Source organism: Danio aesculapii, chromosome 6, assembly GCF_903798145.1.
Source record: "Danio aesculapii chromosome 6, fDanAes4.1, whole genome shotgun sequence".
Lineage (NCBI taxonomy): Eukaryota > Metazoa > Chordata > Actinopteri > Cypriniformes > Danionidae > Danio > Danio aesculapii.
The window spans coordinates 20,131,908-20,159,407 of NC_079440.1; the positions used below are offsets into that span (position 1 = coordinate 20,131,908).

Below are 27,500 nucleotides of genomic sequence, written 5' to 3' on the forward strand. Positions count from 1 at the left end.
ACATAATTTGAAGTTGAATAGATAAATTTCTGATAAATTGCAGAATATCACAAAATCTCACAATATTTTTTTAAAGTATCGTGACAACATTGTACCATAGGGCCTCTAATGATTCCAACTCTTATTATTGATGAGGCCATCATTGTCTTTTACAGAAAAGAAATGTTAGTTGAGTCAAACATCAAATCTGACAAATAGCCTTCTGTAGTCATTATTTCCCTCAAACAGGGGTCGGGAACCTTTTTTCAGCAAAGAGCCATTTCTAATTTATTTGGCAAATACATTTTTTTAAAGAGCCATTGGGTGTCACGATTCAAGTTGAAATGTCCCTTTATTCTTATTCTTGTTCATTTTGTTGTAAAAAAAAAAAAAGGAAAAAGGTAATTGTAATTGTATTTTCAATAGGAAACTGATTTTTTTATAACAGTTTTAACGTTTTAAACTTTAAAATATTATTGAAGTGAGACAGCTAGAGAGCCACATATTTTTGGTCAAAGAGCCATAGGTTCCCTACCCCTGCTCTAAAAGCTTAGATATAGGTTTAACAGTTTCACAGTTTATCATATCTCTTTATGTACTCCAACAATCACACATTTCCATTTTTCAGTGATGGAGTGCAAGGCCTTGTTCTCTGGATTCTCTCATTCCAGATGCAGGAAAAGGAAAATGTTGTATCGACTTTGTCCTAGGACAGTCTATATTAGCCACATTAGCCACCACAGTTGGAACTATGTTCCACCATCTTAGTGGTTCTTTACTCACAGTGTAGGAGATATATAATGTAATTTGCTCCAGATACAGATGCAGAGGTACAACTGCAGGTGACAGCTTTCGTTAAAGCTTTCACCGTTCATGTACAAACAAGATCCCGATCTGAATCGATTCAAATAAGATCAGTTCCTGTTACTCCAACAATAGAACTTCAAAGTTATGAGTTTGATTCCCTGGGAACGCATGAACTGATAAACTGCTGAGCATTAATCATTAGCTGCAGTGTACTAGGAAGAGAAACAGAACCATCACATCAATAACTTACTGACTGGATATATGCTAAGGAAGTCATACATCAGGGTAGCCATTTCACTGAAGATGCTGTTTGGTCAGCAGGTCTGGATGTAATTGAGGCAAAAGATTAGTGTTAAATGTCATACATCACTGTGTAAACTGCAAAAGATTAAGAATTCTGTGTGGTTGCTTAAAGAGACGAGTTGGGTTGTAGTGCCAGGTGCTGTAGTTTTAATATTTAATTGTGCCTTCATTAGTAATACCTAAGGTTGCTGTTATTACTAAGTCTATCATTTTGTTAACTCAATAACAGCTTAAACCATTGTGTTCATCTAATGAGTCTATGTATTTATTTATTTTTTTAAAGCATTTAGTACTTAGCAATACACATCTACAACCTACATTGTTTGGTTTTCAAATCCCACTGCTAGATATGGTGATCATTTTCTTAGTGGTAAGTGGTAAATCTATATTACAGTTTACAGGTTTCAAGGTTTACCGCAGTTTGAAAAAGTCAAACTTTTAATACTGCTAAAATGTTCTGTTATACCATTCCAAAGGTATATGTAAGGTTTTTTAAATGTATTTTTATTTGTTGTAAAGGAATCTGTTTTTGAAACTAATGAAGAGAGCAGAAGTCAATGATTTATTTTAAATATTTAACCTGACATGTTTACTGTTCCAAAATATTATAAATGTTTCTTAAAATAAAATAAATTGGAAAACGTTTATTTATTTCCTTATTTTTTTATCCAGACTTTTTAAAAATAACTTATTTTAGAGCAGTAATCACAATACCGTGATACCGTGAAACCATGGTATTTTTATCATACTGTCAGAAACTCATACTGCTTATAACAGTGTTATGGAACTGTATTAAAACAGCAGTTGAAATCATCATTTACTCAAACACTGTGAGGATTACAGGATAAAGCATGATTAGCCATAAGACTGACAACAACAACAGCATGAATTACACCAGTAAAATATAAATTAATTATAATATATAAGTATCGTATGATTTTTATCAATGCATTCTGAAACATTGCACAACATTCATTCATTCATTCAATTTCTTTTTGGCTCAGTCCCTTTATTAATCTGGGGTTACCACAGCGGAATGAACCACCAACTTATCCAGCAAATGTTTTACGCAGCGGATGCCCTTCCAGCCGCAATCCATCACTGGGAAACATCCATACACACTCATACTCATACATAACGGTCAATTATAGCATACCCAATTCACCTGTACCACATGTCTTTGGACTGGGGGAAACTGGAGCCCCCAGAGAAAACCCACATGAACACGGGGACAACATGCAAACTCCACACAGAAATGCCACCTGACCCAGCGAGGCTCAAACCAGCGACCTTCTTGCTGTGAGACGAACGTGCTACCCACTGCGTCGCTATTGCACAAAATTATAACATAAAGTACTTTTCATTTTAATGCTTTAATGCGAACACATTTTTAATGCTAGAATATATGTCCAACAAAACTAAATTCGTTATATGAATGTCTAGCGTATTTTTTCATATCAAACAACAGATTATGACTTGTTAGAATAACTTTTTATGAAGATTGAATTTTTTTCCACCTCTGTCCTGAATGGAATTAGCAATGCAAGTAAAAATTGCTGTAAAAATGTCATATGAGGCCACTATCATAAAACTGTCTATAGATTAGTATTCTTAATATTAAAATAAATAAATACATTTGTGACTCTGGTTTTGATATCACACCAAGTCAGTCTTTGAGTCAGTCTTAGCTTATAACTTTATTCCAATAATTTGTTATTACATTTCTTATATTTTAGCATTAATAAGTTACCAGCATTTTATAGTGTCATATGTATTTCTTTTATTTTTCATTGATTTTTTTATTTAAATATTTTTTGTGTGTAAATGTAACCCATCTCTCTTTCTCCCTCTTTCTCAGTGTGCTGTTTTGTTGTCCATAAACGTTGCCATGAACTTGTCACATTCTCATGCCCTGGAGCAGATAAAGGGCCAGACACAGATGTAAGTATGCAAATGCACACACAAATTGTAGATCTGTTGACCCTCTTTCTTTCTTTCTTTCTTTCTTTCTTTCTTTCTCTCTCTCTCTCTCTCTCTCTCTCTCTCTCTCCCTCTCTCTCTCTCTCTCTCTCTCTCTCTCTCTCTCTTTCTCTCTCTCTCTCTCTCTCTCTCTCTTTGTTAGCATAAGTTAAAAATTAAAATAAAGTTGTTAATCGTTAGCTTGTTCGTTCACAATGCATTAATTAATTTTAACAAGTGCAGCTTTGGATTTTAGTAATACATTAGTAAATGTTAACCTATGATTATTAAATAGGCAACACTTTACAATAAGGTTTTAATAGTTAATTTCAGTTAATGACATTCCAAGCACAAGCAAACAATGAACATTACATTTATTGAAGAGTTTATTAATTAATTGTTAATGTTAGAATCAGAATCAGAATCAGAATCGGTTTTATTGCCAAGTGTGCTTCACACACACAAGGAATTTGTTTTGGCTACAGAAGCTTCCAGTGTAAATAAAGTGACATGTGACAACACAAAATAATCTGAAAAAATAAAATAATAATAATAAAAAATGATAAACATTAAACAGATGCGGTTAGTGAAGAAACCTGGATGTTGAGTTGTATGTACAGATTGTTATAAATATACAGGTTACAAGGTGCTGTGTACAAGTGCGAATGTAGAAAGTATTGAATTGTATATTGATATAAGGTGCTGTGTACAAGTGCGTATGAGAAAGTATTGCACATATTTATTGCACAGTAGGGGAATATTTAACTGTTCATAAGGTAGACAGCCTGAGGAAAGAAACTTTTCCTGTGTCTGGCTGTTTTTGTGCTCGGTGCTCTGAAGCGCCGACCAGACGGTAACAGTTCGAACAGGTAGTGTGCTGGGTGTGAGGCGTCCAGAGTGATTTTGCGAGCCCTTTTACTCACTCTGGAAGAGTACAGTTCTTGAAGTGTAGGAAGGGTTGTGCCAGTGATTCGTTCAGCAGTCCGGACTGTTCGCTGTAGTCTACGGAGGTCAGTTTTGGCAGCCGAGCCGAACCAGACGGTGATTGAAGTGCAGAGGATGGATTGGATGACAGCTGAGTAGAACTGTACGAGCAGCTCCTGTGGCAGGTTGAACTTCCTCAGCTGACGAAGGAAGTACAGTCTCTGCTGGGCTTTCTTCACAATAGAGTCTATATGAGTGTCCCACTTCAGATCCTGAGAGATGGTGGTGCCCAGGAACCTGAATGACTCTACTGCAGCCACAGTGCTGTTCATGATGGTGAGTGGGGGGAGTGCAGGGGGGTTTCTCCTGAAGTCCACTATCATCTCCACTGTTTTGAGCGTGTTCAGCTCCAGGTTGTTGTATCTGCACCATAACGCCAGCCGCTCCACCTCCTGTCTGTATGCAGACTCGTCACCGTTCTGGATGAGGCCGATAACAGTAGTGTCGTCTGCAAACTTAATGAGTTTGATGGAGGGGTCTTTTGCAGTGCAGTCGTTGGTGTACAGGGAGAAGAGCAGTGGAGAAAGAACACATCCCTGGGGGGCACCAGTGCTGATGGTGCGGCTGTCGGATGTGATTTTGCCCATTCTGACTAGCTGCTGTCTATCTGTCAGAAAGCTGGTGATCCATTGACAGACAGAGCTAGGAACAGAGAGCTGGGCCAGTTTGTACTCAAGCAGTGATGGGACGATGGTGTTAAAGGCAGAACTGAAGTCCACAAACAGAATCCTTGCGTAGTTCCCTGGTTTGTCCAGATGTTGTAGGGTATAATGCAGTCCCATGTTGACTGCATCATCCACAGACCGGTTTGCTCTATAGGCGAACTGCAGGGGGTCCAGCAGGGGTCCAGTGATGTCCTTCAGATATGCTAGCACCAGTCTTTCGAATGACTTCATGGCCACAGATGTTAAGGCCACAGGTCTGTAGTCATTGAGTCCTGTGATCTTTGGCTTCTTTGGGATTGGGATGATGGTGGAGCGCTTAAAGCAGGATGGAACTTTGCGCTGTTCCAGTGATCTATTGAAGATATGGGAGAAAATGGGAGCCAGCTGGTCAGCGCAGGTTCTCAGACAGGCTGGTGAGACACCATCTGGCCCTGGTGCTTTCCTTCTCTTCTGTTTACTGAAGATCTGACGCACATTTTCCTCACTGATCTGAAGAGCAGGGGGGGAGAGGAAGATGGCTGGAGGTGTTGATGGCTGTGTAGGGCGATGGTCCGGGCTGTGTTGATGTGGTGTTGATGGCTGTGTAGGGAGATGGTCCGGGCTGTGTTGATGTGGTATTGATGGCCGTGTAGGGCGATGGTCCGGGCTGTGTTGATGTGGTGTTGATGGCTGTGTAGGGAGATGGTCCGGGTGGGTGTTAGTTAATGCAATTAAATTTGTTCATTGATATTTCATGTTAACTCACAGTATGTTAACTAATGTTAACAAGCAAGAATTTGGATTTTAATAATGCATTAGTAAATGTTGAGCTATGATTAATAAAATGCTACAAATATTGTTCTTTATGAGCTCATGTTAGTAAAAACATGAACTAATGAAATTGTTTATAAAGTAAAGTGTAACCATTAGATGTACAAGATTGTTCATAGCTAGATCATGTTAGTAAATACATTAGTTAACATAAATAATGAACCATTATTTAAAAATGTAACCATATTATTTTTTACAAAACTTGCATTCAAAACCCCTAAGCCATTTTAATACGCAGAAACCACTACACGTAAATTATTCATGTGGGTGTGGAATGATACTGTTTTTCCAATCAATGACTGACTGCTGGTGTGTTCAGAAAGCTGTTTTGAAAGCAATCCTTGTTTTCACAGTTTCTGTGCAGTGGTGCAGAAATTGCATACTTTAGCTCTCAACCAACATCCATGACATTCTGTCAGTGATATCATCTTTCATTACATATAAAATGTTGACAGTGGTGCATTTACTCTTTATGTTCCTACGTTCCCAAATTCACTATACATTATTTTTTATAGTCAAACAACTGTTTGCCGTTTCATGTGCAAACAACATAATTATTTTATAGTTAATATTTTATTATTTTGCGTGTTACATCTGTTGTTTCCTCTTAAAATGTTTTTAGACTGCATAAATCTCATCTGCATAAAATTTATTAGCTGCAGGCTTCGCAAAGTTAACACTAAAAATGTGTGTGTGTGTGTGTGCGTGTGTGTGTGTGTGTGCGTGTGCGTGCGTGCGTGTGCGCGCGTGCGTGCGCATGTATGTGCATGTGTGTTTGTGTACTGATTCAGCTATTATTGTAAGGTCTAAACTGCCTTTACTTATATATTGAGGCAACAAAACAACCCACTAGTGAAGACATTTCAGTGGTCCTCACTAATTAAAAGTGCTTATAAATCGGCCAGCACATGTTTTATTAGGATCTAATGATTGGTCTGTGATGATTTAGTTTTGGGGCACTCAAAATTATTATTGCTGCTTTTTCAAACTACTTATTTAAAAATGAGCTAAAACAACACAATTCTTGAGATTTTTTTTTAGGGACAACTTAATTGTTTTTCGTTCATTCATCCATGCATTCATTTTCCTTCCGCTTAGTCCCTTTATTCATCAGGGGTTGCCACAGTGGAATGAACCACCAACTTTTCCAGCATATGCTTTACGCAGCGGATGCCCTTCCACCTGCAACCCAGTCCTGGGAAACACCCATGCACACTCAGACACACTCATACACTACAGCCAATTCAATACATTCAATTCACCTGTACCGCATGTCTTTGGACTGGGGGGGAAACCGGAGCACAAGGAGGAACCCTTGCAAACATGGGGAATACATGCAAACTCCACACAGAAATGCCAACTGGCCCAGCCGAGGCTCGAACCAGTGACCTTCTTGCTGTTGAGGCAACAGTGCTAACCACTGAGCCACTGTGTAGCCTCTTTTATGCTCAATGCACTTAAATTTGTTTAGACCTCTTAATCAATTATATCTTTGGACAACATGAATCATGTGGAACCCTGCATTTTTTACAGTGTAGAGTTTGGCAATAGACACTACTAAGAATCTAGTATAAAAACAATGGAACTCAATTAGGGATGCAATGATTTACCAATTTCACTATTAACCGCGCTTCAATTCTTCACAATTAATTAATGGTAAAGACTTCTTAACACTGTGTTTCTGCACGGAAAATAACTGCTTCAACTAAACAAAGTTATGCCAACTGTGTCCTAGTTTAAAGTTTCGAGCTTATACACTGAGACTAATACACATTTACACTTATTTTAAAGTCCAAAAAGAGAAATGGACCATTGTTTATTTTTTATTATTATTTTGTGCTCTATTTTTTAGTTGCTGAGCAGCAATAAATAACACTTAAAAATATAAGGAGTTTTCATGTGATTTTTCTGAACTATTGGGTTTTTTTAATTAATAAATGCATAATAATCATGATAATTGTGAAACCGTGATGGTTCCTCAGACTATAATCATACAATCAAAATCTATAATCGTTGCATCACTAAAGTCTATGTAAAGTCCTCACAAGGATAGTGAAACGAACCTGTGTGTGTAAGTGATGTATGTGAACGTGAAGACTCTTGACATGTGGTGTAGTGGTGGAGTAACCAGAGATATTGTCAGAATGTCATTCAAGCTTCTGAGACGCTCCTTTTTATAGAGCACAGCGGACAACTGTCATACTGTGACCATGGAATGAATTCTCTGTGAGAACTGTTTAGAGAATGGCTTTGTAGCAAACGGTTTCATTGAGTGCTTCGTTTAGCAGTGGTTAAAGTCTGAACAGAGGTTTCAAAGGACAACCCACACACACAGTCTGCCTCATTGTGATTAGTTGATACTGCAGGTGTAATAATATGATAAATATCCTTGTGTTACTGACCTTGAGAGCACTCTACATTTCATCTGTAAGTGAATAGCCAGCTCCTGAGAGGGGTCAGATCAACTCACATCTGTCTGAGTATTAATTGGTTGAGGATTTCCTGTTATTATTTACAGTACACAAAATGTAACAAGCTGGTTAATATTGCTGAGACTTACTATTTTCTTTTACCTACTGGCATATAATCAAAACCAAGTTAGATTAAACAGCAGTTTAAAATCAGCAAAAATATTTTATGCCATGTGTTATTTCTGGATGTAAGTAAAACCATTCCAGTTGTAATTTGCAACAGAGTCTTGCATGTATGATGACATGTGCAACTCTGCTGAGCTCATCTTCAGCCTCATGGCTTATTTAAACTGCCCTTATGTCCATTTTAGTCTATTTTTATTATGAGTTTAATAAACAAGCAAGCAAGTGCCAGTAAATTTCAAGAAAATCTGAAAACTGTTAGCTAGTTTTGATGTGTTTGATTTGAGATTGGACACCCAGGAGCGATGTTTGGCCACCCCATTTAAAATAAGCTGCATGACACCCTGAACTACACTCACCGGCCACTTTATTAGGTACACTTTTACTAGTTTACTAGTACCGGGTTTATTCCTCAGAGATTTTGGTCCATATTGACATGGTGGCGTCACGCAGTTGCTGCAGATTTTTCAGCTGCACATCCATGATGCGAATCTCCTATTCCAACACATCCCAAAGGTGCTCTATTGGATTGAGTTCTGGTGACTGTGGAGACCATTTGAGTACAGTGAACTCATTGTCATGTTCAAGAAACCAAAGCTGATTCACACTTAATCTTACATGACATAATGACATGGTGCATTATCCTGCTGGTAGTAGCCATTAGAAGATGGAGACACTGTGGTCATAAGGGGATAATCAGCAACAATACTCAGGTAGGCTGTGGCATTGACACAATGCTCAATTGGTACTAATGGGCCTAAAATGTACCAAGAAAATATCCCACATACCATGACACCACCACCACTAGCCTGAACCGTTGATACAAGGCAGAATGGATCCATGCTTTCATGTTGTTGACTCCAAATTCTTACCCTACCATCCAAATGTTGCAGGAGAAAATTGAGACTCATCAGACCAGGCAACATGTTTCCAATCTTCTATTGTCCAATTGTGGGGAGTCTCTGCGAATTGTAGCCTCAGCTTCCTGTTCTTAGCTGACATGAGTGGCACCCGGTGTGGTCTTCTGCTGCTGTCGCCCATCCGCCTCAAGGTTGGACGTGTTGTGCGTTCAGAGATGCTCTTTTTCATACCTCGATTGTAACGAGTGGTTATTTGAGTTACTGTTGTCTTTCTATCAGCTGGATCCAGTCTGTCCATTCTCCTCTAAATTCTGGCAATACCAAGGCATTTGCAAACACAGAACTGCCTTTTTTGGACCATTCTGCATGAAAATCCCAGTAGATCAGCAGTTTCTGAAAAACTCAGACCAGCCCATCTGGCAACAACAACTACACCACGTTCAAAGTCACTTAAATGACCTTTCTTCCCCATTCTGATGCCCGGTTTGAACTGCAGCAGATCGTCTTGACCATGTCTACATGCCTAAATGCATTAAATTGCTGCCATGTGATTGGCTGATTAGAAATTTGCATTGTGAGTGTATATATTTACAGCAGTTACAATACAAAGATGTGGTCAACTAAATATAATAATTTATTTCAACATGTCAGTTCTAATATTTGCACAATAATAATAAAAATATATAGCTTACTTCTGAGTGTCAGGAACTCATCACTTTTTCCACAAAGCACATGTTGGGTCTGTTTTTCTAAACACAAAATCAACAGGTGCCCTTTACGCTGTTTTCAGGATGAAGCATCCTTTTGTTTGCAACTAGAAAGGAGAGAGAGGTTGCCATTATCATCTGGCTCAGGCTTTGTTTACACTATAGTGCATTTCCGTTTTAACACTGCATTTTAAAATGGAACCCATCCTCGTTCACACTTGCACTTCCACTGCATTTAAGAAAAGATCTTCATCATAACAAACAAATATGAATGGCATTTGTTGTTAATAAGCACTAAATTGTGTTAAAAAAAACACGTTAAGATGGCAGCAAATCTGTTAAATGTCAGAAAAATAAAATCTGAAAATGCAAGTAACTAAGTAATTAAAATACAAAATTATATATAAATGAAACAAACTATAATAAACAGTATATGATATATAATCTAATTTAACAAACGTTTTCACTAAAACACAACCTCAGAGATTTCAGACTAGGTGTCCAGCATTTTCAAAAGTCTGGATTGTGAATACCAGGTGTAACCATAGCAAGCGTTCAGTTTTAAAACAAAAATACTCTAGTGTAGATGTAGACCCAGGAGGGAATGATCGGAAATTCCTTGGGCCTCCCAGGAAAAATAAGTTTTGCCTTGTGGTTTGAATAAAAGGTCTTCTCTACTCTACCTCTTGCTGTTAATGCAACATCCAAATGTACTTTAAAGGGGTGGTCCACTACGATATCATATTTTAAACTTTAGTTCATGTGTACTGTAGATATGTGAACCTACACAGCATCTCTGAATGTAATATGCTCGAAGCATAATGCAAAAGAAGACATTGACTTTTACTTAGCAAAGCCTACAGCGAACAAAGTTTGGGGACTACAAAAAAAAACCATCCGGGCTATTGACATCACAGATACTTCATATTATGCGCATTCACCATGCGTATACACCCTGTGCAGCGAAAGGGTGTGGCCAGAGGTGCTGTAATGTTATAGCAGAGAAAGCTAAAAGGAATCCAAACGCTGCTATTTCCACAGAGATTCTTCTGTTTCTGTATTTGGGCTTCCAAACGACACAACAGAAAGAGAGATGTGCTAACAGTTTGATTTTAATTATGTTCCAGAAAATTAAGAAAAAAAATTATAGCTAGCATTTGACAAAGGATAGCTTCCAGAATCTCTTCCAGTTCAGTGCTGGATTCGGCTAAAAACTCCTCAAAGAAGGAGCAGCTCCAACTATAATAGACGAAGCTGTGGATTGTGAGCCACAACTTGTAAGTATTTTTATTTGTTAAAATCGATCTATTACATGAGCAGTTTCTAGCATTAATGTTGTAGCAAGGGTGAAAAGAAGGATGTAAACAACGGGAAATGCTGTTTGGCACCATTAACAATTTAGCTACAAATTCAAATTTATCGGTCAAACCCCTGTAAACAGCCACAATCTGCAGTGTCTCTCTATGCTGCAGCTTTCCCTCTATTCTACATCTCATATAACCAACTCATAAAATACATTTGAACATTTCATATTACTTACACATGCTTATTTCAAATATATGTGAAAGACATGTAACACATTGAGTTAGGGAGAAAAAAAAATACAGGATAGCTCACCTAACTCGTGTTGCAGTAGAAAATCAATCAAAGCTCACATGGGTCACATTCCATATCTTGCATTTTATTCTCCTGTCAACACTGTATATTACAGAAAAATAACTTAATTCAAGCATTAGGGAAAAATAAACATCGGTCCTACACACATACGATTCTTATGTTACATGCTTCTACAGATTGTTCACACCCACACACACATACATCAAATGGTGATTCTCTTAAAGGTGCCACACTCTATTTTCACTCGTTGCAGACTCTTGTCAGATTTTATTTTTGAGAGCAGACATGAGGTTTATCCTTTTCATTTTCTGTCTGATTCAGGCTCAAACTGATACAGCTAACAACTACTCTGGCTGACAGTATTTACACAGCAGAGGCAAAACACGTGCTTATGGAGGCGTGATGCTTTTCCTGGAGCCTCTTGAGGGCGGGCCTTTCGAAGGACCTAGGAAATATGACATTCATTCTCATGTTAGCTGAGTAGCTGGATATAATCAAATTAAGGCGTGAAAAAATTATGTGATATTTTTATTTATTTATTATTTTTAACAAATATACATGGACACTTATAAACACACCCAAGCCTTAAAATACACTCTGGACCACACCTTTAATTTACAGGTATCAATCTTAAACACTTTATTCATAATCAGTTATTTAATTTGTATTAATTCAACAGTCTTAGATTATTGTACTGTCCCATTTAAAGAGGAATCATTTGACTGCCCCATACTCACCTTAAAGGGATACAGATTACCCAAATAAGAACATTTTGTCATGATTTACTCACTCTTGACTTGTTTTAATTTTTGTTTTTAAACACAAAAGAGCATATTTGGTGGAATCTTGGAAATCTTTGACAATTAACTTCTATAGTATGTTTTTTGGTTAAATATTTTTCAATATATAGTATTTTTTGTTCAACAGAACAAAAAAAAATAGAAAACCTTGTAAATGATGGCAGAATTCAAATTTTTGGGTGAACTATCCCTTTAAGTGGGGCCGGGCAGTAAACTCAGTGTTTTAATAAATTCATATCAATGTAAATATTAATATATTATATTAATGATTGAGACCAAAAGTCATTGCGAGACAGAAATAGATGGATGGTCACATAAAAAGTGTTGTTGATCTTAAAAAAGCTAGATGCGTAATAGTGGGAAAAAAAACACTATGAACTGCTCAGACAGAGCTTTTTTTACTGGTCTAAAGCAGCTTTTTTACCCCATTCTTGTACACACCAGTAATCCTGTTTTTTCTTTACACATAACATGATCGTGATAATTTTCTGTTAATGTTACAACTTGTCCGGAATATGAACCAGAAAACTGAAATGGTTGTATTTACAAATGATATCTTATTAGTATCTTACTGATCATTTATTAGTAAATGTGGTATGTCAAAGAGTTTGAGTTAATGCTGCTCATTATTGCTATTCTGATTGGGAGCTATATCTCTTGTGACTCACATCAGGGGTTTTTCTCAACTTTTTGGCCTTTCAGAGCAGAGTCACTGGTTCAAGCAGCACTTCTCTGTTGAACCAGAGGAATTATACTTACAAGTACAACTGTAGCTGAATTATTTTTGTCCCCTACAAAAATTGCTCTTGAGAAAGTTTGATTATTGTCCCCTCAACTGTTAGAAGAAATTTACGCCCCTGAGCAGAGGCCACTATCACCAGGGAATCTAATAATATTACGTTCAAGGGGCTGGGACGGATGGTGTTCATTTGCCCCCCTAGGCATCAGCCTTGTTCACCACGAAACACTACTGACTCGAATAGACTGGGTTTGTTGTTTATTTCTGTAAAATAGCATTGACGTGCTGTGCCCTATGGTTGTTTGATTATGGGGGTAAAATCATAGTCACAATTGTTTTGATAATAATTGAATTAATCAACAATTATTTTCTACAAGTAGTCATTGACTTTGTCTTTGGTTCTCATTTTACATGTATGGATCTAAACAATAATGTTAAGATAATGCTAATGTTAAAATAAACTCACATTTTATTTAAATTTGAAAAGGCTGAAATGGACAGATCTAGATATTTCAGCAGAGATGTGATGGTGTATGTATTCGTGTTAAGTTTTGATAGAACTTACAGTACGATGTATATGTAATGAATCCAATCTTCTATTTTAAATCTAAATTTACACATGAACATGAAGTGGCAGGGTTTTGTTCAGCCTTATCTACAGTTTGTTTGTCATTATGAGCAAAATGAAAGAGTATTTTAAGTTGTTTCCACGTTATAATGACAAAATCTGCAATTGCATCAGAGCCTGTAATGTGCACAAAATCATTTATGATCACTTGACATTGCAGCCCACCATTATCAATGTAAAATATAGTCATTAATACATTAAATATACACAATAATACATTTTCATTTGATAAGTAACAGTGCAAATTTAAAAAGGCATAGTTGAACATTCATTAAAACTGAAAGTTCTGTTGTTTACTCACCATACACCTGTCACAGACCTCTTTGAGTTTCTATTTGTTGTTGTTGTTAAACACAAAAGAAGTTATTTTGAAAAATGTTTGAAATCAGTAAACATTGACTTCCATAGTGTTTGTTTTTCCTACAATGGAAGTCAATGGTTATTATGTTCTAACATTCAAAGTATCTTCTTTTGTGCTTAACCGAGACAAATTGGTTTGGCAACAATTGCGAGTGTGTAAATTTTCTTGTTTGGGTGAACTATCCCTTTAAATGCTCAACCATTCAGTCTGTGCCAGTCAGGGTGAGCACCACTAACAAACACATCTCTGTTCATGAAAGGATGATGAGGAACAAATGCAATGCCTTAATAAATATTCAAGTGTAACATAATACCTAATTTGACTCCCTAATTTGAATATTCATTTTTATATCTAAAGCATAATTCACTTTCACTTACACATTTATATTTTAATTAATTTTATATTTCAATTTATTAATATGCCATTTTATTTATTGGACTTCTGTGCACTATTCTATTTTATTTCTAAATGTTTCATTTTTATTTCTTTACACCAACCAGGCATTTATTTAAAATATTTTGGAGTGACAAATGTTAATCGTATTAAAAAAGAAAAGCATGTAAGTTTTGCATGGTTTTCCTTGTTGTACCAAAATTTAACAAACTGTGACCATGACTTATATATATAGATATATAATAGATATCAAACCGTGAATTCTGTCCACCATTACACCCCTTGTTGTTTATATATTCAGAAAGTTTTTCACAATTCAGGAGTGACAATTGTTCATTTTAGTTTCCCTCAATATGAGAAATTATCCACAGGCAGTGGTATGGACAATATGTCAGGCCTGTAGCCTGGTGAAAGTAGGCTTTCTCAAAAAGTGAACTTTTTTTTAAAGTAATTCGCCTCATTTTCTACTCAATCATGAGATTAAAATACTGCATTTTAGTGACATTTTAAACAGTATTTTTTTTGCTGGATTAGCTAGTTGGATGGTCATCATTACCACACTTTTGTACTTATGTACCAAAAATATTTAGAATAAATAAATATGAAAAATAACTTATTTTTAAAATACAAAATTATTACATCATATATCATTAGAAAAAAAAGGAATCTGTTAAAGTTTTAAATTAAAAACTGTAGCCTATTGTCAATTATTAGCAAATAACAAACCGGCCAGCACATACAACTGTCCTGTCTTTGGCCATTTCAATAAAAAAAAAAATATTGAAACAACAACAATAATAATAATGTAGAGCTTCACAATTTTTCTAGCCTCTTTTGTAAAAAAAAAAAAAAAGTACATTTGAAAATTTATGGATAACAACTATAACCGCAATATATTCAAATTAATTTAATATGGTCCACTTTTTATTGATCATTTTTGTTTTAAGAATAAGATTAAGCTTCAAGATTTATAATAAAAGTTAATTGTAAAATGTTTTCTCTGTTTAAAAACAGTAGCAAAAGAAAACTTCTTTTACGTCAGATTATAAAATTAAAATATTTGTTAGTAGTGTCCAAAACTGGTTAGCTGAGATCATGCCGAAGGCACAGTCAACAGAGGATTGGTCCTAAAACCTTTTTCTATGGGTTATTTTCACTATTTATGATGGCATAGCAGTCAAAATAGGACACATGAGCTTATGTATAGGACAAAATCTGGACCTTTGTCAGTGAGGGGTGGGTCTTCCGAACCCCCCTGGCTACGGGCCTGCATGGAAGTTGTTTTGTTTAAAAAAAACATTTAAAAAGTAGGTGATTTGATTAATTTATTTGATAGATTTTCTTTTACACTCATTTAATTTTTTCATTCTATTATCTTTTTTTAATAATCAACAAAAAATCCAAAGTATTGCAGGAAAAAGTCATTTAATTCAAATCTATTCAAATCTCCTCACTTACTAATTCATTCATTTGTATGAACATTGTTTACTGTATTACAGATGTAGCATGTAATGTGATCTTATCTTGTGCTTTTCCTCCAGAGTGTAACAGTTCTCTTTGATGTTTTGCTACAGTTCAGAGTGTTGAATCATTAGTTCTTTTGTTTAGGCTTGCTTTAAAATTCATATTTGAACTCTGTCGTTTTTTTGAATATGAGCACTATTTACAAAAATCTACATATACACAGTGCTTATTTGGGTGTTAGTCTCTTTTCAGGTCTAAAATAAGTTACAACTGTTTTGTTCCCCTGATGAAAGCAAGTGTTGCCGAAATGTGTAGGCGCTGTTTTATAAAAAGAAACATGTTGATAAAATCTTTTTAAAACTATTCACTTACATTTCGAGTGCCTTGGGCTTCTGATTTTGTTGTTTATCTTTATGAATTCCTTACCCAAAGAGCATTGACACATTAATTACCCCTAAAGCACTTTTGGTTTGATTTTGGATTTAAGTTACAACTTTTGTTTTTTTTACTAAAACAAATTCGAAATGAAACAAAAGTTGTGATGGGCTTTTCTTCCCTGTTGTACTGTATTTAAATAGCTTTATATGTAATTGCAAGAGCGAATGGAAGTTATTTTATAGAGGTGCATCAAAAACAAGAATTAAAAAATGCAATATTTAGTACAAATTAAGAATTACCCGTTTTTATTTTATTTAAATGTTGACTTTCATTCTAATTCCCCATATTAGTCTCTCACAATTAGTCCAGAAATGTGCACTGTTTCTGTGTACTATCGGTCTCCTAATGGCTTCTGTGGGGAATTCTCTTCAAGCCTGTTGTTTTGTGGTGTCTTTGTGCTCATTTTCTTCCGGCAGCTGCTTCTGCATCTTTGGCTGTGTTGGCCAGTGTTGTCTGTGTTTCTAATAGAAAATATCCATGCCTCATTGATTCCATTACAAATCCATTAGCTCCCTCAGCCCTCTGGAGGCCTGATCTTTAGGATGTCCTTAATACTGAGCTAACTGCGGTCTATCTACTCATCTAGAACACAGACCCTTCTCAATTTAAGAATGAATGAGAGGTGGGCACAAGTACATTCAAAAGTCTTTCATTACAAGGTATAAATCTTTCCTTATTAAATGTATTTAATATTAATATGAAATGCTGACAGGAGAAAAGACTTTAAATAAAATAGAAGCAATATTCTTTTACTTTTTTTTCCTTCTTTCTTTCTGTTTTTTCTTTCTTTCTGTTCTTTTTTCTTAAAAGAATGGATATATGCAGTATGTATGTTAGGTGCATGTCTATTTAAAATAGGATTCACAGATCCAGTTTATTGATCCATTTCCCCTCAGCTGTTTATGTTTAAATGTGACAATCAACAGCATTTAAAAGGATGTCAATATTAGACAAGATGGACATCATTTTGTGTAGTAAAGATCTGTAGTAGAGAACTGAATAAGGCATTGTAGTATGTCAGTGCAGTTACAATTCCATACTTTGTTACAGCAGTTTCACTACAGCAACTCCAGACCAGTCTGCGACCGCACATTTGGGTGGAGCTGATGGTCGCCAAACCTGCCCTAACCACTAAACCTAACCCTAACTGCGAGTTCCACCATAATAAAAGTCTAATCCTACACTTTCTCATGACATAATTTCCAGTATGAAGACTTTATCTGCTAAAAATGTTTGTCAGTAGAATCAAAACAACAAAGAACATGATACAAATGTTGCTCATCTGCTAGAAAGACGAAATATGGAAATGACAGGTTCCGTCCACTTTAAACTTCAAATATGCTTTTCAGAACCCTATGGGGTGACATTATGGACAGTAACCTTATGGACATACAGTAAGCCTAGTCATCAAAGTTCTTGTATATACAATCACCAGCCACTTTATTTGGTACTTTATTAGGTACTTTATTACTAGTATTGGGTTGGGCCCCTTTTTGCCTTCAGAACTGCCCTAATCCTTTGTGGCATAGATTCAACAAGGTACTGGAAACATTCTGGAGATTTTGATGATAGCATCACGCAGTTGCTGCAGATTTGTCAGATGCACATCCATGATGCGAATCTCCCATTCCACCACATGCCAAAGGTGCTCTATTAGATTGAGAGCTGGTGACTGTGGAGCCCATTTTAGTACAGTGAACTCATTGTTATGTTCAAGAAACCAGTCTGAGATGATTCACGCTTTATGACACAATTTGTTATCCTGCTGGAAGTAACCATCAGAAGATGGAGACACTGTGCGCATAAAGAGATGGACATGGTCAGCAACAATACTCAGGTAGGCTGTGGCATTGACACGATGCTCAATTGGTACTAATGGGCCCAAAGTCTGCTAAGAAAATATCCTCCACACCATTATACCACCACCAGCAGCCTGAACCGTTGATACAAGGCAGGATGGATCCATGCTTTCATGTTGTTGACACCAAATTTTTACCTTACCTACCATTTGAGTTACTGTTGCCTTTTTAATAGCTTGAACCAGTCTGGCCATTCTCCTCTGGCATCAACAAGGCATTTGCACCCATAGAACTGCCCCTCACTGAATGATTTATCTTTTCTAATTATTCTCTGTAAACCCTAGAGATGGTTGTGCTTGAAAATCCCACTAGATCCGCAGTTTCTGAGACCTGAGCAAATTCTCAGACCAGCCCGTCTGGCACCAACAACCATGCCATTTTCAAAGTCACTTAAATTGCCTTTCCTCCCCATTCTGATGCTCTGTTTGATCTGCAGCAGATGACTATAGGAGTGTGATGCACATCATTATTTCTTGTGCTTTGTAAATGTAAACACTGAGCAGTTGGACAGGTGTACCTATTAAAGTGGCCAATGAGTGTATGTATCTATGTATAGATGTTCTTGTATCATGTGTTTTACATAATACAGGCTCTGAAATTATTTATTTGCAAAATACATTGATTGTTTAGCATAGACAAAATACTAAAAGTAGTAAAAGGTTTAACAATGTTTCAACCATGTTTGTTGAGGGGAAAAAATGTAGAGATCTTTTATTATAATGGGAATTTTCCACTTTGCCGGATCAACCATATTTCAGTAAATAAAAATTCTAGCTCTAATTACTCTACTTCAAATAAATGACCTATATACTTAAATTTATTAGGCAGCATAAAAGCTCGTTTATACCAAATTGGGGCTTTCTTTCCCACCATTGCAAAAGTGACCCTGCATATGTAGACTTTATTTGTGTTTGGTAATTTGTTAGTGTAGTGAGCTATCCTTTGTGCATTTGAATTTTATTTTTGTGAGTGCCTCAGTGCTGTACCTATTTATCAGGTAAGCGAGAGCACTGAAAATGCATGAATAGCATGAATGATTCCATGACTGCTCAGTGTTTACATTTACAAAGCACAAGAAATAATGATGTGCTGCATCACACTCCTATAGTCATGTTTAAATGTATTTGTAATGCAACTAACTGAATCAATTCTAACCATTATTCTTTATATATTTATATTTGAAGTAATGTCTTTCAGTAATCGTCTATAGGCCTAATTAAAGGATGATCCAAACTGTTCCATTTGCCTTGGTACTATATCTCATGCATTACAGTATGTTGTACCAAATACCACCTGGTGGATATGTGAAGCACAACAAATTCATTTAAATTCAAAGATGCACCTGCTCTGTGTGGGTTTCTGTGACACATTTTAAAAAGCCACATCTGTATAAATTGAATATCTGCCTCTGATTCATCAAATTATTCAATTGTAGGTGGGTAATAGCTATGGGTTAATGCGTGGTGCAGAGAAGTGATTGTGAATGTTCACCACCTTATCAGTAAAGCAAGTCGGGGGGATTGTGGGTAGAGGTGATGGAGGACATATTAGAGAGGAAAATGTTGTGAACTGTTTTCAGGTGTGTGAAGTGTTTTAGTAAGTGATCATGGCAGCAGAATCACAAGGAGAAAGAAGACAGTAATTAATGCCTTCTTAGGTCAGCTGGCTCTTTTGAAAAAAATTTTCAAGTCAGAAATGTTCATATTTTTTGGCAATAGGTTACACTGTCAAAATTACTCATTTTCAGTTTGTTTCAGTTGGCCAAAATTTGTAAGATACGGTATCACTTCCTGTAGGACTCCATCATCATTGAATTTGTAAATGTATTATACAATAATGCAATTGTATACCTGAATTTAGTACACTGGAGTTTTAAAGAGAGAATGCCCGTTATGTTGACTTATTTGTTTTTATACATATACATATACAAAAATAATAAAAATATGCATTTTATTTAACATATAGTCATTGCATTTTGTTACTTTAACTTATTAAAATCTTTATTTAACTTAATGTTTTACGTCAAGTTAGATTTATGAAATGTACACCTAAAAAAGCAATTTACTTTATTTACAAAAAATTAAGTAAACATGTTGCCTTAAAAGTGACAAGTTGACTTTACAAAAAAAAAAGGGTAAGAAAACTTATTGTAACTTGAAACAGTAGTTATTTTGCCTAATAGTTTTAAGGTAAATGGTTTAGTCACTTTTTATGTAGTCAAATAATCGCTTTTTTAAGTCAACTAATCGATTTTTACAGTGTACATGGAGGTTGTATAGACTTGTAATGTCATTTAATTCTACTTCAAAACTTAAGGCAGCTACTAGATTTTTTGTATGGCCAAAACTCTGAAAGTGCAGCAGCTGAAGTAAAAACCAAACTCATTTGAAAAGGACACAATTGAAACATGGTTGAAATAAACACTGGTAGAAGATATCTATATATACTGATTTATATAATGCGTTAGCCGCCCTGTGATTTTTTTTTTTTTTTTTTTTTACATGTTTCCCAAATGTGTCTTAATGAGAGAGAAATTTTTCACAGTATTTCCTATAATATTTTTTCTTCTGGAGAAAATCTTATTTGTTTCAATCCGGCTAGAATAAAAGCAGTTTTTATTTTTTAAACCATTTTAAGGTCAATATTATTAGCCCCCTAAGCAACTTTTTTCGATTGTCTGCAGAACAAACCACTGTTATACAATGAATTGCCTAATTTCCCTTACTTGCCTTACTAACCTAGACAAGCGTTTACACTTTAAGATGAATACTAGCAACTCTAGTGAAGTATGATGTACTTGTCCTGGAGATCAGTTATTAAAATTACTTATTAAATCTATCATGTTTAGAAATGTGTTGAAAAAAGTATTCTTTCCAGTAAACAGAAATTTGGGGAAAATACTGTATATATACAGTGGGGCTAATAATTCAGGAGGGCTAATAATTCTGACTTCAGCTGAGTTATTATTATTATTATTTTTTTTTTTTGCATCTGACTATACATTATTACTTCTATACTGTATATGTCAAGCTTCCATCCAAAGTGTTCCAGTTTGTCTTCACAAGTAATTTATAAATGGATATATTATTTAATACATCTACGTCTTTGTGCAATAACTTTAGCAATTTCATCTTTAAAATACTTGGCTACATGAATGAATGAATGGGCTACATGCCCAGCACAGTGTTTTTCAGCCCACAGTAAAAGATTAATGAAAGGTTAAAATGACTTTTAAATGATATTAGGTTCCTTTTAATACATCGACATCATAATGTAATTAAAATACAATTAGTTAAATACTGTAAGCTTAAAAATTCGTTTAGTTATTCAAGCACAAAAAACGAGATAAATGACCATGTAAACTCTAGGGCACTATTTTAACGATCTAGGCGCAAAGTCTAAAGTGCATGGCGCATTAGCATTAAGGTTCATGTCCGAATCCACTTTTTGTTATTTTAGGGATGGAAAAATGCACTTTGTGCCACTTTGTGGTCTAACAGGGTTGTGCTTATTCTCTTCATGAGGTATGGGTGTGTTTTGAGCATAATGTGCATTAAACCAATCAGAATCTGATCTCACATTCCCTTTAAGAGTCATTTGCATCATGCCATGGAGCATTTGCTGTTTTCATGGCAGACTTTGTAGGTGGAAAAACTGAATGCTTTACTAGCGAGAAAACAGTTGAACAGACCATCTGCAGCGCGAGGATAAACAATGAGCCTCGTCTATTCGGCCTCTTTACTTTCTCTTTATTTTACTTTTTTATTTTTTACTTTAGTCCTTTACATTCGTGGATAAGGAAATGGTGTGGAAATATGTATTAGCCTACATATTTAATTCAGTTTGTTAAGTGCAAAGATTTGTTTCAAAACTATTTCTAAATTCAGTTCTAATTTCCAGCAAATAAATAAATGAACAATAATAACGAAGTGTGGTCAAAAAAAAGTTGTATCCAAACACACATCCTATTCTTATGCCCCATATGGTTTAAAACTTGTTTTTAATAAAAAAATACATATAAATATGCATATAATAAATGCAGTGGTTTCTATATTTATGTAGAAAATAATAATTTTTGTAATATTTGGATCTTTTAATTTTTTTATATTTGTAAAGATATTTGCGTATTGTTGTACATCCTGTGTGTATTAAGTAATGTGTACTTTAGTTCCTCAAAATAGCGCCTTAGCACACCTTCTTTCTAGACCAGCACACCCATGAGTCCACAAAGTTGTGCAAATGGATTTACTTTTTTTTTCATTGATCTGAAAATAGGAACAAATCGTGCCAAACATGTCTTGCACCTTATTGCACCAGGTGTATGATAGGGCCCTAGAACTGTTAGGATCAGCAGGCTAGTGCACAAACTACATACTACAACTAAATACTGGGGTAAATTACATTACATCATATTTTAAAGACAGGGAAAAATGTAATTTAATGCAGTGCTTCTTGTCCAGTCTGAGCCCCACAATTTACCATATATCTTTCAGGCAGTGAAGACCACTTATTTTTAAAGAAAACAGATCTTAACAGTGGTGATTTTGTAATGGAAAGACAGTTTACCAGAAGCTGGCTGTCTGAAAATTTTGTCTGCATATACCCCACGTGTGAGACTACTGTACATCTTTGTATAAAGAGAGACTGTTTATCTTTTTGACCAGACATTGCATGTGCTAGTTATATTCACAGGCATCATTTACCAGGTGACACTAAATCAAAGCAAGTACATTTTGGGTAGTAGATTAGAGGTGTTGCAGTATACCAGTATTGATAATAACCCTGGTATATAGTACACAATAAAATTACACATAAATAATCCAGAGGCATTGTGGCACTTTGTTTCATTCATTCTCAGTATGGCCAGGTCCTGGTGTTTTGCTCTGTGGCCAGTTGTGCAAACCTAGACCTTCACAATCTTTGCATATTTCCAGCTCTTGCCAGGTGAGAGAGAAAGTGGTCAGCCAGAACGGATACTATGAGCATGTGGCCTGCTCTGATTACCACAAGTGGCCAGATGAACTGTCCTGACAGACATTAAATCTGGAAACCAATAAATCCGCCTACCAGTTCCACAATAAATCAACCACATAAGCAGTTAACTGTAGGTAAAATAAATCCTTAAAGCTTTAGCATAGTGTGAAGTTCATTGTAGAATTGTTTTGGCATGGCTGTGTATGTGAGCTTTGGAAATGGCTCAGGCAATTATAGCTTGTTTGGGTGACACCCCCTAGTTAGCTTGACACTTCATGAGGAAGAGATGGTAATTGGACCTATAAATAAAACATAGATATGATAAGTGGTACCCACCTGGCCGAAAAGAACACCAGAAACACCTGGTTAGACAAATGAAAGGAAGAAACCAATGTCTGAGGAATATTATGTAAGAAAAGGAGGGAATGACTGAGAAGAAGCAGGACTGTAAAAGCATGAGTTATGAACGCTGTATGAATAAACATGGCTAGAGTAAGTTGACACCACCTGCTAAGAGTTGACTTTTAAAAGGTCAGGCTGAGCCAAATCAAATTCCACACTCACATTTACATCTGCTCACCTGATGACAAGCTTATGACAAAGAGACTACAGTGCATACAATAACAGCAATGCACATATTTATATATTTCTTTTTTATTTGCATCAGGAGTGGGCATGCTCATTTCGGTTAATTTTGCCATTCGACAACCGCCGGTCGTTATCGGAATATTAACCGTTAACTGGTCAGAATAAGATTAAATTATTATTTAATAAAAATAAATAAATAAATTGACATGTCTATTTTGTGTCTGATACATTAAATATTGCATTTTAAAATACAGATTTATTTGAACATGCAAACATATCAACAACGGAACATAACAACAGAGCATCTTGATGCACCTGCAGTGTTCCCAACAGCATAGAAAACAGAATAAAATAAATAAAAAGAATAAAATAAAAAGTCATGCCTTAGATATTTTTCGCTTAAATTACATATTTAGATTACAAAAATAATCCCATCATATGTTGTTTTTCTTCCGTCAAATAAAAATATCAGCCTACCTCAAATTGATCGCTCCATGGAAAATATGTATTTAATTAATGCTCCGCTGTAATTCTTATATCACAAACCTCTGTCAACATCTTAATAGAAGTCATTATTTTAAAGATTGTGTGTTGAGTGTCTGGTTTTACCTTAGAGCTTGTGTGCTTTTATTTTCTCTCTCACTCGTGGTTTGTGCACGAGCTGCTTGAGATGAAAGACAATAGCCCCTTTCACACATACAGACCTTTCCAAAAAATTACCAGCAATTTTTGGGAAAAAAAAAACAGTAAATTTGTTCCAGGAATTTTCCGTGCTGACGTAAGATGTCTACTCCAGCCAATCAGAACATTCAGACGCATTCACATTTATGCTGTTTATGAAAATAAAGCCTTTGGATACTTTTCCAGACACATTTTAGCTGCTAGTTGTTGGTCAGATGGCATTTCTATGCTCCATCTTCATGCCAACTGTGTAAAAAAATTATAAATAATATGCTTATGATAAACCGCCGTTTGTTTACCTTCAAGCTCTACTTTACCCGTGTGCACGTGAGGTGCAGGAGTGCTCCGGTGAGCGCCAGCACACACACATATTATGTACATCTCGACATGAGAAAGTGTCCCTCCAAATGTTTTCATCGAAGTTGTCCATCCACAGAATTTGTTATGTGGTCAAATGTGTAAATATTTAGCTGTGGTTCGTGCATTTGCCTTTGGATCTCACAGGGATAAGCTGCATGAATGCTAAAGCTTTAAATAAAAATGAAACCATCAAGCCGGATCCCTATTACGTTTACAAATTGCAGCCTTTTAAGCTCATTTCTGGTTAATGATGTCAGAATTTACCAGTGTTTTGGAATGGAATTTGCCTGTGTGAACAGCGCTTTTTTTTATTTACCAGTAAAGTCGTTCCGGTAATTTTCTGGATATTTACCTATATCACTGTGTGACAGGGGCTTAAGATGAGGCGCATATGTTGATTTTTGTGAAGTATAGACTGCTATAGCATATAACAATTTTTTTTGTTTACATATGATATTGCATTAATTTGCATACATGTTTTATAAGCTGTAAAATGAAAGCCTCACTTTGGTGTGGAGTTATCATTATGCATAAATCAAGAAAATTTGGAAAATTCTTTTGGATTTGTTTGATTCGTAGATAATGTGGATCGTTTATAAGAACTATTCTTAACTGTGGAAAAAAGGTTGGTTTGCTGGTTGTACACTAAATCATTACAACAAAGCCCGCTCTGATGGAGAAAAAAATCCAGACTCTCCGACTTGTGGCCAGCTTGTTACCAAAGCAGTGCACATTTCAGAAAGTAAAGCATCAGCGCTGGTTTGGCATCAACTCGTCTGTGTCAAACTGTGACCAGCAATATTCTTCTTTCATCATGTTTTAAAATATGTCTGTAGGCACGTGTGGTTGCACGTGTTACCATCCCGCAAGTTAACAAATATGTGTTGCACATTTATGCAGCCAATTAAAAAAAGTAATAATATTATTTTTTAATCATTTCACTGATACCATTAATCGGTCAAAAAAAGCATTCTTTTGGTTAACGGTGAATCAGTTATTACGAGCATCTTAATCAGGAGTCTTTTTTTTTGTTTGTTTGTTTGTTTACAGTTTTTTATTTTTTTGACTGAAACTAGCCTTTAATAAATTTCCTTTTGATTGATCGGTCACACTTTAATTTGATGGTCGTTTATTGAATTTAGGTTACATTGTATCTACATGTCAACTAATTCTCATTAGATTATAAGTAGACTGTTAGGTTGGGGTTAGGGTTAGTGTAAGTTGACATTGCAAAGTTTCTTATAGTCAGGTAAATGTCTGTTGAAGGAGCAGTATCAACAGATATTAAGCAGACAGTCTACTAATACTCGAATGGACCATCAAAATAAAGTCTTACCGATTGATCTAAATTGGCTCTTACAGGTTAAATTAGTAAATAGTTTAACATTATTATTTCCTAGTTTGTATCTCATGTTTATGTTTTACTTGTTTTGAGGTATATTTTGTGCTTTATTAGGTTTTAAGGTATTTATGTTTTGAAATTTGAAAACATTTCATTGGTTGCTTTTTAGTAAAAGCATCTACATTTTGTAATATAATTTACCTCTACCTGATGGTCAATGCTTCTCTTTACTGTCTGGGATCCTGAAATGGATTTTTTTGAGACCAGCAGTTCTTCAAGCTTTAATCGCTTTCAGGATGTGGCATTATTAAAGTGAAATTTGATTGGCTGTTGCCGTGGGAGCTGGAAGACTCACCGCTGTGGGTTACTAGCAGCAGGAAGTGATTTGTTGGTAGGTGCGGCTGTAAGAGGTAGATGGATTCCATCTACCAAATGTCAGGAGTTAGTAGGAGGAGGCTGAGTGGTGGCAGCTGGGAGTCTCTTTTGCGCACTTTATAACCCCTAGAGTGATTCTGGAGCTCAAGTCTGACATCATACATCTGTTGCACTAAAGCTAGATTCTCATTAATTAGTTAATGCACTAGCATTTTTAAAAACCAAATATAATGAGTTCCTTTCCAAACGTGTATCATAACTCCTCTGTTGTTTCATTGTGCTTGCCTTCTAAAAACACACTGACTGTGGCTTTTATTTCTTCATTGTTTGTCCCTAATAACCCGGTTTACCAGTTTTTCAGGGCTTTTATGCCTTCATTTCTTAGAATGTCTTCTCTGTTGATCTATTCTGATCCATGTATTGTATTTGGGTTAACATGACAAATTCTTTAGGACTGTTTTGCTGGAGTTCTCTGTGAAAGAAGATGGTTTCTGTTTAAAAGCAATCTAACTGATACAAAAAACAAGGACAGTTTTTTAACAAAGTTTTAAGAATCTGAGGTATGGAAACCAAAACAAATATATCATCTGTATTACGCACAAATTAATAACTGCTGCTGACTATATCATTACTAACGCAACGGTGGAAACAATATATACAACGTATGTTGATGGTACTATAAATGTTGTTGAAATAAAAAACATTAAAATTGCAATACACACCTGATGCCAATTTTCGATGCCTTTGTTCTTAATTGTATATAAGCAGCAGAGTTAACAATCCCTGCTGTATTTTATTTTTTGTAATGATACCAAGACCACCATTTTGTGCTGTAATCTGACTCTGTAATTACGTTTTGTTAACTCATAAGTATGAATGTCCTAGCAGGATTCATACAAAAAAATAAATAAATAAATAAAAACTACACTGAGAGGTGAGAACAAGAATAAATGAGAATATTCAGTTAAGCGTGTGAATAAACAATGGAATTTTATAAATGTAAATTGAAATTTGATGTCTAGGTGATATATATATTGTTGTAGTCAGAATTATTAGCCCCCCTGTTTATTTTTTCCCCAATTTCTGTTTAACGGAGAGAAAAAAATTTCAACACATTTCTAAACATAACAGTTTTAATAACTCATTTCTTTGCCATTATGACAGTAAATAATATTTTACAAGATATTTTTCAAGACACTTCTAAACAGCTTAA

General features: G+C 35.5%; 1 protein-coding gene across 2 annotated transcripts in view; it reads left to right on the plus strand.

Moving 5' to 3' along the window:
* The window catches only part of prkcaa (protein kinase C, alpha, a), a 181,306-nt gene that overhangs the window by 64,952 nt on the left and 88,854 nt on the right, over positions 1-27,500 (plus strand). For both annotated transcript variants that reach the window (XM_056459747.1, XM_056459748.1), the window contains exon 3: positions 2,948-3,030. In XM_056459747.1, the coding sequence (XP_056315722.1) occupies positions 2,948-3,030 (83 nt within the window). The remainder of the gene's footprint in view (positions 1-2,947; positions 3,031-27,500) is intronic.